The 10724-nt window shown below is 40.4% G+C and overlaps 1 protein-coding gene across 1 annotated transcript; it reads left to right on the plus strand.

Moving 5' to 3' along the window:
• The first annotated feature begins 415 nt into the window (after positions 1-415).
• LOC107835409 (uncharacterized) lies at positions 416-10157 on the plus strand. The gene is made up of 2 exons (XM_016667785.1): positions 416-427; positions 4930-10157. Exon 2 carries the CDS (start codon positions 6941-6943, stop codon positions 8723-8725), a length of 1785 nt encoding a protein of 594 aa, XP_016523271.1. The 5' UTR covers positions 416-427; positions 4930-6940; the 3' UTR covers positions 8726-10157.
• Positions 10158-10724: the final 567 nt, after the last annotated feature.

Below are 10724 nucleotides of genomic sequence, written 5' to 3' on the forward strand. Positions count from 1 at the left end.
GCTGAGACCCAGGTAAGATGAATAATGATGAAGAATTTATTGATGCAGCTCACAGTCCAACAGGCAGCACGGCGGAAGGTAGCACACAGCTAACACCGGTAGCAACTGGATAACGGACTGGATATACGAGCTTAGACCGACGCAGGACTTCACAGTTCTACTGCCGTACGACACTCAGACAAACTTACAATAGACAGGGCTTTGACAAACTGAGACGCGTTAGACATAGACAAGGACCCGACGAGGAACACAGACAACTGGTGGGTTTAAATACACACGGGGTAATTAAGGGAATGAGACACACCTGGGGAGCAATCAACGGGGAGGACAGGACAGAGACTCACAGGGAAACAGGAAAACATCGAAAACTCAAAACACACAGAAAACCACGGATCATGACACATGCATCTCAAAAATCTCACTTCCTGTTTCTGCTTGGACAGATGATCTCATATCCATCACCATCTTGGAGACATGATGTCTGTTCTAATGACCTAATGTCTTGGTCACCTCTGCTCTCCTTTCGTTTCCACTTTTCCCCTGATCTATCACCTACCATCTACCTCCAACACAACATCAGTGACCTTTAGTTACAGTGACACATTTCACAACATTTCAAGTTCAATGTCAAAATCACATTTATAACCTTTTAGTTTCTCTGATTTAGCATTCATTTGTAATTTTATAACCATAAATTATTAGTTACTCTTATTATAATCATGATGTGAGTTATTACAGACATTTCTGAAAAGAAACCAAGAATAACCCATTATTCCAATCATTTGATACCATGTTACAGTTACTTCTTTCACCTGTAAGTACTTCCATAAGTTTAAGAGTAAGTGTAAATATTCTTATAATCAAACCAACATCAACCACCGGTTAAACCAATATTAATTGTTGGCCTAATCATAAGTCATCATTATTAATTTAAGTATTTTACTCTGGGTTTTATCCAATTACTCAAAATGTTTAGATTTTATTCTTTAAACCTTTAATGCTCCGAAATGAGCACTCTGAACTATTTTTAATCACTGCAGGCTGGAAACTTCCTCTTTCTTCAGGAAACCTGCTCTTCCTGTTCCATGACTCTCTTTCTGTCCGATTATGATTTTTTATGATTAAATAGAAAAAAGTAGAATTAAAGCAAAGTTTGTAGGACACAATAACAACACACACAACCAGATTACTTTTATTACCGTCTGACTCTACTGTTGGGTCTTGATGTCACCTGTGCAATTAGTTTTAAAGATAACTTTATTTATTGTTATTATTAAACTAAAATCTCCAGCATGGGGAAGTGGGATGAGCTCGACTTTTCTCAACAACATGTCTCAGCTTACAATGAAATGCGTTTACATAACAGTAATTAAACTTATGCAAACACTCAATTTCTCTTTACACAGTGATAGTGTCTTATAAAGTAAAGAATCTCAATTTGAATGTTTCATCTAAATGATGAAATGTACTTAGATCAGTGTATGACCGAGGTCAGACAGGCTAGGGAGGCTAGTGATAGCATGCTAGCTCCCGAAAAACAATCACCAGTTCCCACTTGACAAACTGTGATTGCTAGAATGTTTGGCTGAAACATTGGCACATCTGCAAGTTAAAAGGCACACAAGTGAATGATGCACAATAGGCGTTAGATAACGGCTTTGAAAACAGACCAGAAGCCTACCTGCATATCAGCATCTGACAGTGTCTCCTACCTAGGTTGTTATTCATCAGCCATATAAGCAGCAGCTGACAATCTAGGACGCTGACGTGCAGCTGTCATGTGACTAAAACTGCGCGAGTTTTAGTCACATAGGGTTAGTTTGTACTGAATAAATTAAGGAAAGGAGGATTTTTATTTTTAATTAAATCTTTAAATAAAATAAACTAAATCTAACAAAATGGAAAATAAAATAAATAAAACTGAATTTAACAAAAATGGAAAAAATTATCCTGGTTACAGACTGTTGGACGTTAAATTCATGAGCAGTAAATGTAAACCCGTTTGAAACTCCCTGCATCTGGCTGTTCAATCCGAGAGGCCGCTACAGTGAAAACTCAACGCAAGATACCAGATCTTTCTGCAGTGAAGCTGACACCATCCCATCTGGAACGAAGCTATCTCCTCTCGCACCAATGATCTCACACAGGCAAGATAAAGCATAAAGTTAAAACGGACAATCACAAGAAGAAGCTCACAGCATAACCGAATTGGCGTAATGTCAAGGATAGTTAAAAAGTCTTCTGTGAACCCAAAGCAGTTACAGAAAGCAAATAAAATGTCACTTCCAACAGAGAAAACAGAAAATCCTGTTGACATGCCGTCTAGTTCCAGAGACAGAAAACTAACAGACAAACACCACAGCAGAGATTGTCAAAAAGATGGAAGCCTGTGTTACAATCACAAAAGAAATCTGTGACCTCATAAACAATTGTATAGAGACTATTGATAAAGATTATAATAGTCATGTTGAGAAAGAAAGAGTAAGAGAAACATTAAACAAAGATGAATATGGATCCATCTTTGGTCACACTCAGACTGAAACCATAAACTCATCAAAGTCATCAGAGAGTTCAAGCAGACATTCCAGTTGTCGTGAAAACTGGCATAAAATGGTGAGATTTTTCCAGGTACACGCAGAAAACGGAGCATAAAGGCTTGAGAAATGACAGTAATCTTGCATATTGATTTAATGATGATTAAAAGATGAATGAAAATACATACACATATAATGGTTGGAATAATCTGTAATGTACGTTTGAAATGTGTATTCTGTATTCGTGATTTGAATAACAGTAACAATGTGATTGTTGTGTGATGATTATTAAGTGGTGTATAAGGATTATTGGTGATTAGAGACAGTAACAGCTTGAGTTATAGAACGGATAAATAATGGAAAATCATACTGAGAGTTATAAGTTGATACAATGACAAAATGTTTGTTTTATAATTGCAGAGTTATGTTGTATTAAAGAAATGTGATAACTGAAGATTTGAGATTGTGAGAAATGAAGGCAGGTTCTGTTCTTGGACTGTGTTGCAATTGGGCAGAGGCGCTGGGGAGGCTCACAAAAGGAAGTAAGTTACCAGATGGCCAGTGGAAAAAGGGAAGTACCGAACAGAGTTGCTGCGATGAGTCATGAGGGAGGTGACGGTTTGGAGACATTGGAACTTTCCGCAGACTCAGTGGAACGTTTTAGAAGTCACGTAGACTTCTCCAATATACAACTATGGGCAGAAAAGGTATAAATACCAGCAGACAAGAGAGGAAACTGTTCTTTGTCCGCGGCGCTGAAGGAGAGCCAACAAGAGGACGCAGATTGAAGACCAACAGAGGACCGCGCCCTGGGACCAAGGGGGAAGCTGAGACTTCACGCCGCTAAGAAGGGACAAGATCCATCTGCCCCCAGCCCTGGTTCCTGATTCGACCAACACCTCTGCCTCAACCCAACGATCTCTACCCGACTGCAGCAGACTTGGAGAAAAGACAAAGGTCATGGATTGACGAAGATTCTGTGCGTTTGAAGGACAACGGACAGCTCTGCTTTGCTTCTATTCTGAAAGGGGACTTTGTTCCATCAGGACAAAAGACTCTCACCAAGGACATCTGAAGATTCTGCTGCCGAGATCAATTGCCATCTGGGTGTGAGTTGAACTGCCCCCAAAAGCCTTGCTTAATTAAACTAGTGACACAGGATAGGGATAGAAAGGAGAATAGGTTATGGTTGATCATAATTTGAATTTAATTTCTTATTGCAAATTTGTAATCTCTGAAAGTTAATCTGCTTGTCATTTATCCCTGCTAAAGCTTGCTTAATAAATTACATACTAAAAAATTCCATTGAAACTTGTGGACATTGAGATTAATTGAGTCGTTCAATCATTGTAGATTCCCCTGATTATAGTAAAATTAGCATACATGATTCTAGAGATGTGGTGGCTTCGTACTTTCCTTTGGTGAGTGTAAAAATAATGACCCTGGGACTTAAGACTAAGTCACTAAATCTAATCTAGCCGGTAACAAGTGCACATTATTTTAAGGGGAAAAGCTACCGTTAACAGGAGTGGTTGTTGAAACTACGCAGCAGTGAGGGCTACTCTGTTGACTGTTTCTCAACTGAAAAGAGTCATAACTTCTGGAACTGAAGGTAGTTAGAGCTAGACGAGTTTTCTCCGCCACCAGTTTAAATAGATTATCTCTTATAAACCTATTTCTAGGGTAAGACCCAGGTTTTAGAGATTTTCCGGACCTGATAGAGAACTGGTCAGTAGTCAGTCGAGCCATTGGTGAGATAAGGGCGCAGCTGGCTATTGCGTAATAACGAACACAGTTCATCTAGTACTAATAACAGCAAGGCAGATGCACAAGCAGAGCTTGCTGCTAAAGTGGAGCAATCAAAGGCTACAAGGGAAATTCAAGCACAGCAAGTACAACTCCAAAAATTAGAAAATGAATGGAAACTTAAAGAGTCAAAAATGCTGTCAGAAATGAAGCAAAAGGAAGTGGAAATGCAACAACAGCTGGAACAAGAAAGAGCAAAACTGAAGCAGTTAAAAGAAGAAAAGGAAATAGCTGTAGCAGCGGCTCGTGTGAGAGCATATGAGGAATTTGAACACTGTGAAAACAATGTTGAAGAAATTGAAGATATTAATTACAGAACTAACCCTGTCTTCTCTAGAGATAAACCCTGCTTAAATCCAGATGCTGCATCACTCCAATCTTACCAATCATCTCCTAAGGTGATAATAAATCCAGAAACATCCAATCTAGCTGAAACATTCGCCAGCTCATTATGTATGTACTCATACCCAGTATGAGTCGCTTGCCAGTCCCTGAACCCACAGTATTTAGTGGAGATCCTTTGAGGTTTACTGATTGGAAGATGTAATTTATGACTCTTATTGACAGAAAGCCCATCTCAGCAAGTGAGAAGATGTTTTATCTCAGAAATTATCTTGCTGGAGAAGCACACAAAGCTGTTGAAGGTTTATTTTATCGAGACTCAAAAAGTGCATACATTGAAGCATGGAAAGTCTTACAAGACAGATATGGAAATGCGTTTATTATACAGAAAGCCTTCCTCGACAAGCTTGCAAGATGGCCAAAGATCAACGCAAATGACTCACTTGCGCTACGTGAGTTTTCTGACTTCCTCCAATGCTGCAAAGAAGCAATTCCACATGTCCAAGGGACTAGCTATCTTCAGTGACTGTGAAGAGAACCATAAAATGCTAAAAAAAAAAATTGCCTGAATGGATTGTTCGCAAGTGGAGTCAAATAGTTGTAGAGGAACTTGATGGATCAGGTGATTATCCAGATTTTAAATGCTTCACAGAGTTTTTGAGCAAAGACGCAAAAATAGCCTGTAATCCCATCGCCTCACCCCTGTTGGGGGGAAATTTAAAGTTTCCAGATGACAGAACCCCAAAAAGAGCCAAAACTTTCAACACAAATGCACAACAAAATGGTTCCAGTCATGGGAAACAAGATACAAATAGCTGTAAACCAAAATCACCTTACTATGTTTGTAAAAGTGAAGCCCAGGGCATCACCGGGTGTCCTACTTTCGCATCAAAAAGTGATGAAGACAAAAGGACATTCATACATGAAAAACGGCTCTGCTTTGGGTGCCTGAGAAAAGGTCATGTGACAAAGGATTGTAAGAGACGACACACATGTAATATATGCAGACGTCGTCATCCAACCTGCTTACATGAAGAGAGGATGGAAAGACCTGTGGAAACAACAACAAATAGCTCCACTTTCACAGAAGAACATGCTAGTCAAGAAACAAACAGAGTCGTGTCCCATACATCAACACAGCATGCTTCTGCCACCACCAGTATTGTACCAGTACTTGTGTCTTCATTACAAGAGCCGCACAAAGAAATACTAACATATGCAATGCTGGACACACAGAGTGACTCAACATTTGTGTTAGAAGATGTCATTGACAGACTGAATGTGGATTTCCATCCAACAAAGTTGAAACTCAGTACTATGACTGCTGTCGACACAATTATTTCCAGCAAGAGTGTTCATGGTCTACAAGTTCGAGGACTTAACTCAGAGAGTTACATCCAACTACACCAAGCTTACAGCAGAGACTTCATCCCAGTAGACAAGTCTTATGTCCCAACAAAATAAACTGCATTGATGTGGCCTCATCTCAGAAGCTTGGCAGATAAGTTACCACCCGTTCAAGACTGTGATGTAGGGCTTCTCATTGGATACGACTGTCCAGCTGCCCTAGCTCCACTAGAAGTCATAACAGGTGACAAAAACCAACCCTTTGCACAAAGATCAGAACTAGGATGGAGTATAATAGGCTCATCAAACCCCCACCTAGACAGACAAGGAAGTCAACGCTTTGTGCATCGGATCACAGTAAAGGAGCTAGCAATCCCATCGACTATTGACATTTTAAAGGTCTTAGAATCAGATTTCATGGAGAGAAGCTATGAAGATAAATATGTGTCTCAAGAATATGTTAATTTTATACAGTTTCTCAGCAACAACATCACACAGAAAGATGATGGGCATTACGAAATGCCTCTCCCTTTCAAAGGCAGCAGTCTGCCTAATCTACCAAACAATAAAAGACTAGCCCAAGTTCGCCTGCAGTGTCTGAAGAGGAAATTATAGGCCAACAAACAATACTACGTGCAATACAAAACATTCATGGAAGAAACCATAAATAAGGGTGATGCAGAGCCTGCCCCTTCAACATCTGAGGGAGAAACAGAGTGGTATCTTTCACATTATGGCATCTACCATCCCAGGAAGCCAGATAAGCTAAGAGTTGTTTTTGACTGTTCAGCCAAATTCCATGGTGTTTCGCTTAATGACACACTGCTTACTGGGCCTGATTTAATCAATCCTTTGTTAGGAGTGCTATGTCGCTTCAGGAAAGAGACCATAGCAATAATTTGTGACATAGAATGTTTTACCAATTTACTGTCACTCCTGAATCCAGAAATTATCTTAAATTCCTCTGGTGGAAAGGAGGAGATTTGGAGAAAGAACCACAGGAGTATAGGATGGCAGTTCATCTCTTTGGCGCTGCTTCATCTCCAGGATGTGCCAATTTTGGGCTAAAGCATCTAGGACAGCAGCACAAGACTAACTATCCTCAAGCAGCCACATTTATTGAGAAAAACTTTTATGTGGATGATGGCTTAATTAGTGTCCCATCAGTAGAAGAAGCCAAGAAACTGATCATTGTGTCACAAGAGTTGTGTAAAAAGGGAGGCTTACGGCTTCACAAATTCAACTCAAACATGGAAGCTGCTCTCGCCTGCTTGGGTCCCTCAGAAGTAGCAACGGCCATCGAGCCCCATGATTTGGATCCAGCCTCATCGGAGTGTGCACTTGGCATTCAATGGTTAATAAAAAATGACACCTTCATTTTTAACATCGGTTTAAAGGATCAACCTTCTACCCGTCGCAGCTGCTTGTCAATCATTGCTTCACTTTATGATCCTCTTGGATTCATTGCTCCATTCACCCTTAGTGGAAAACTTATTCTTCAAGAGCTTTGTCAAAGAGGGGTAGGGTGGCATGATCCTCTACCAGAAGATATAAAGCCATGGTGGGAGAAATGGATAAATGATCTGCAAAGACTGAAAGAGATCTCAATTCCGAGATGTTATCATCCCGCTGACTTCCACAATGTTGTCCGAGTAGAGCTGCACCATTTTTCAGATGCCAGTTGTGTAGGACATGGTGCATGTTCTTACCTGAGGTTCATAAATGACAAGGGTGAAGTCCACTGCAGTCTTGTGATAGCAAAGGCAAGAGTTGCTCCTTCAAAGATCACAAGTATCCCAAGATTAGAACTTGCAGCAGCAGTGGTTTCTACAAAAGTCAGTGTTATGCTAAGATGTGAACTTGATATGAAGATAGATCAAGAATTTTTCTGGACTGACTCACAAGTTGTACTAGGGTACACAATTCAGGTGCTTGTAACTGAAGTCAAAAGCAGTAATGACATCCTCGAACGCCTGAATCGGTTTTCTTCTTGGACAACGCTTCTCAGGGTGATTTCAAGAATCAAGAGACTAGGCTCAAAGCAACAACATAGTGAACATGTGACTGTTGAGGAAGTACAAAGAGCAGCTGAAACTGTGATTAAGATTGTTCAACAACAAAACTTCCCAAATGAGGTAAAGATACTAGAAGGTGAAAAGAACATTCCAAACACCAGCACCCTTTGTAGTCTTGATCCTATCTGGTCTGAAGGGCTTCTCCGTGTCAGTGGGAGATTGAAGCAGTCATCTCTCTGTTTTACAGTCAAACACCCAGTAATACTACCCAACAACAGTCATATTACTAAGCTGATTGTGTCACACTACCATGCTAAGACATGCCATCAGGGTCGAGGCCAGACACAAATGGAGCTTAGGATCAATGGATTCTGGGTCATTGGTGGGAGCAAGTTGGTAGCCAAGCTGATACACGATTGTGTGTTTTGCAGAAAACTTAGGCGGCCGATGGAAAAGCAGAGAATGGCTGACCTTCCTAAAGAACGTGTTGAATCCTCTGCACCCTTCACATATAGTGGCATGGACTGTTTTGGCCCTTTCATTGTAAAGAAAGCCCGCAAAGAGTACAAAAGATATGGCCAAATTTTTACATGTACTACTAGAGCTACTACTCTACTCTACTCTAATCTAGAGCTGTCCATATCGAAATGCTTGAAGATTTGTCATCTGACTCATTCATAAATGCACTGAGATGCTTTATTAGCATTAGAGGAGCTGTACGACAACTGCACTTTGATCAAGGCACTAATTTTGTTGGTGCCAGGAACGAATTCACACAAGCACTGAAACAATGTGACACTAAGTTACTAGAAGTTTTCTTGGCGGATAAACAGTGTGAATTTGTTTTCAATTCCCCCTCTGCCAGTCATGCAGGTGGTGTATGGGAAAGGCAAATCAGAACCATCAGAAATGTATTGAATGCTACCTTCGCACAGTGCTCAGGCCGACTTGATGATGCATCCCTCAGGAATTGTTATATGAAGCCATGGCTATTATCAATAGCCACCCATTAACAGTGGATGGAATCAATGATCCTCAAGCATTGGAGCCCATAACACCAAACCATCTCATTATGATGAAATCTAAGGTTGCTCTCCCTCCCCCTGGAGTGTTTGTCAAAGAGGACCTATATGCCACAAAGAGGTGGAGGAGATTGCAGCATCTCATTGAACAATTCTGGAGTCGCTGGAAAAAGGAATATTTGATGAACATTTCCATGAGACAGAAATGGCACTCAGCTCAACGCAATCTCAAGAAGGAGGGCATTGTCATTATCAAAGACGATAACCTTCCAAGAAATCAGTGGCAACTAGGACGAGTGGTTGACACTGTTCAAGGCAGTGATGGATTGGTCCGTCGAGCCAAAGTTCAAGTCGGTGAACAAAAGTCAAATTCTTCTTCTAAACCTTCAATTATTGAGAGGCCAATTCAGAATTTAGTTCTTATGGAAAATTGATGAGAAAAGATGAACAACGTTTGTACAGTTTATTTATTTCATGGTAATTTTATGCAACCATATTTAGTCTACATTATTTAGTAGAGTCAAAAAATCCTGTTCAATTCATTTACTCTTTATGCATTACTTTGTTCATTCATTGTAACAAGATTTGGTGGGAGTGTAAATAACTACTAAATTTGAAAATTCTCCTTGTTCATTGGTCCAACAGTGACTCCTAGTGGTTAATTTATGCTTTCATGTTAAAGAACGGTAGATTTCTTCCTTGTTTATTCTGTGGTTACCTAGCAACACCCTGCGAGATGAGACGTTAGATTATAAAGAAACCTGGAGAAAATCTTTAAAATAGCGCCCTCGGAAAGCAGAATGAGGTATAAATATATGTAATTGTGATTTGTAATAAGAAATGTTATAGGTTTATTTAAGAAACAGTAGAATGTTGTGGTTTATAAACGAAACTATATATTAACGAGTTAAAGGACATAACGTATTTTTTTGTGTATAACTGAATATTGATATGTTGATTTTATACAAGAGCTGAGTATGTCCAACGGTTCTGTATTCTTTTGTTTTATGCTACAGTTTTCACGGTGTCAATGGAAAGAAAGGTTGAGATTAAATTGCACTCGTTTGAAACTCCCTGCGTCTGGCTGTTCAATCCGAGAGGCCGCTACAGTAAATATTGTGCTAATTATCAGTATTGAACCAAACAAAGCAAGGCAGATGCAAGCCTTTAAAATTGTGACTCTTTTTATGGATCAAATAGACTCAAATATTGTAACAGCAGCTGCGCGGAGGGGCCCAAACAAATTTTTTGTCAGGGGGCCCAAGATTCCTGGCATCGCCCCTGTCCATATGTGATCGACTTTGTCATTGTTTCGTCGGATCTGTGGCCACATGCCTTGGAAACTCGGGTGAAGAGAGGAACGGAGCTGTCCACTGACCACTACCTGGTGGTGAGTTGGCTCTGGTGGTCGGGGAGGATGCTGGTCAGACCTGGCAGGCCCAAACGTGTTGTGAGGGTCTGCTGGAAACGTCTGGCAGAGTCCGCTGTGAGACTGAGCTTTAACTCCCATCTCCAGCAGAACTTTGAACACATTCCGGAGAAGGTGGGGGACATTGAGGCCCCGTTTACACGACAACGATTTCGGGGGAAAACGGAAGAGTTTTGTTGTGTTTGTAGTGCGCATTTACACGAAACCACCGAATGTTTTCTCTGACAAC

This window comes from Poecilia formosa, unplaced genomic scaffold (assembly GCF_000485575.1).
Source record: "Poecilia formosa unplaced genomic scaffold, Poecilia_formosa-5.1.2 Scaffold2368, whole genome shotgun sequence".
NCBI lineage: Eukaryota > Metazoa > Chordata > Actinopteri > Cyprinodontiformes > Poeciliidae > Poecilia > Poecilia formosa.

What these genes read in the sequence shown, in the direction of transcription:
- LOC107835409 (XM_016667785.1), top strand. Translation starts at nt 6,941, where the DNA reads ATGTTTTACCAATTTACTGTCACTCCTGAATCCAGAAATTATCTTAAA.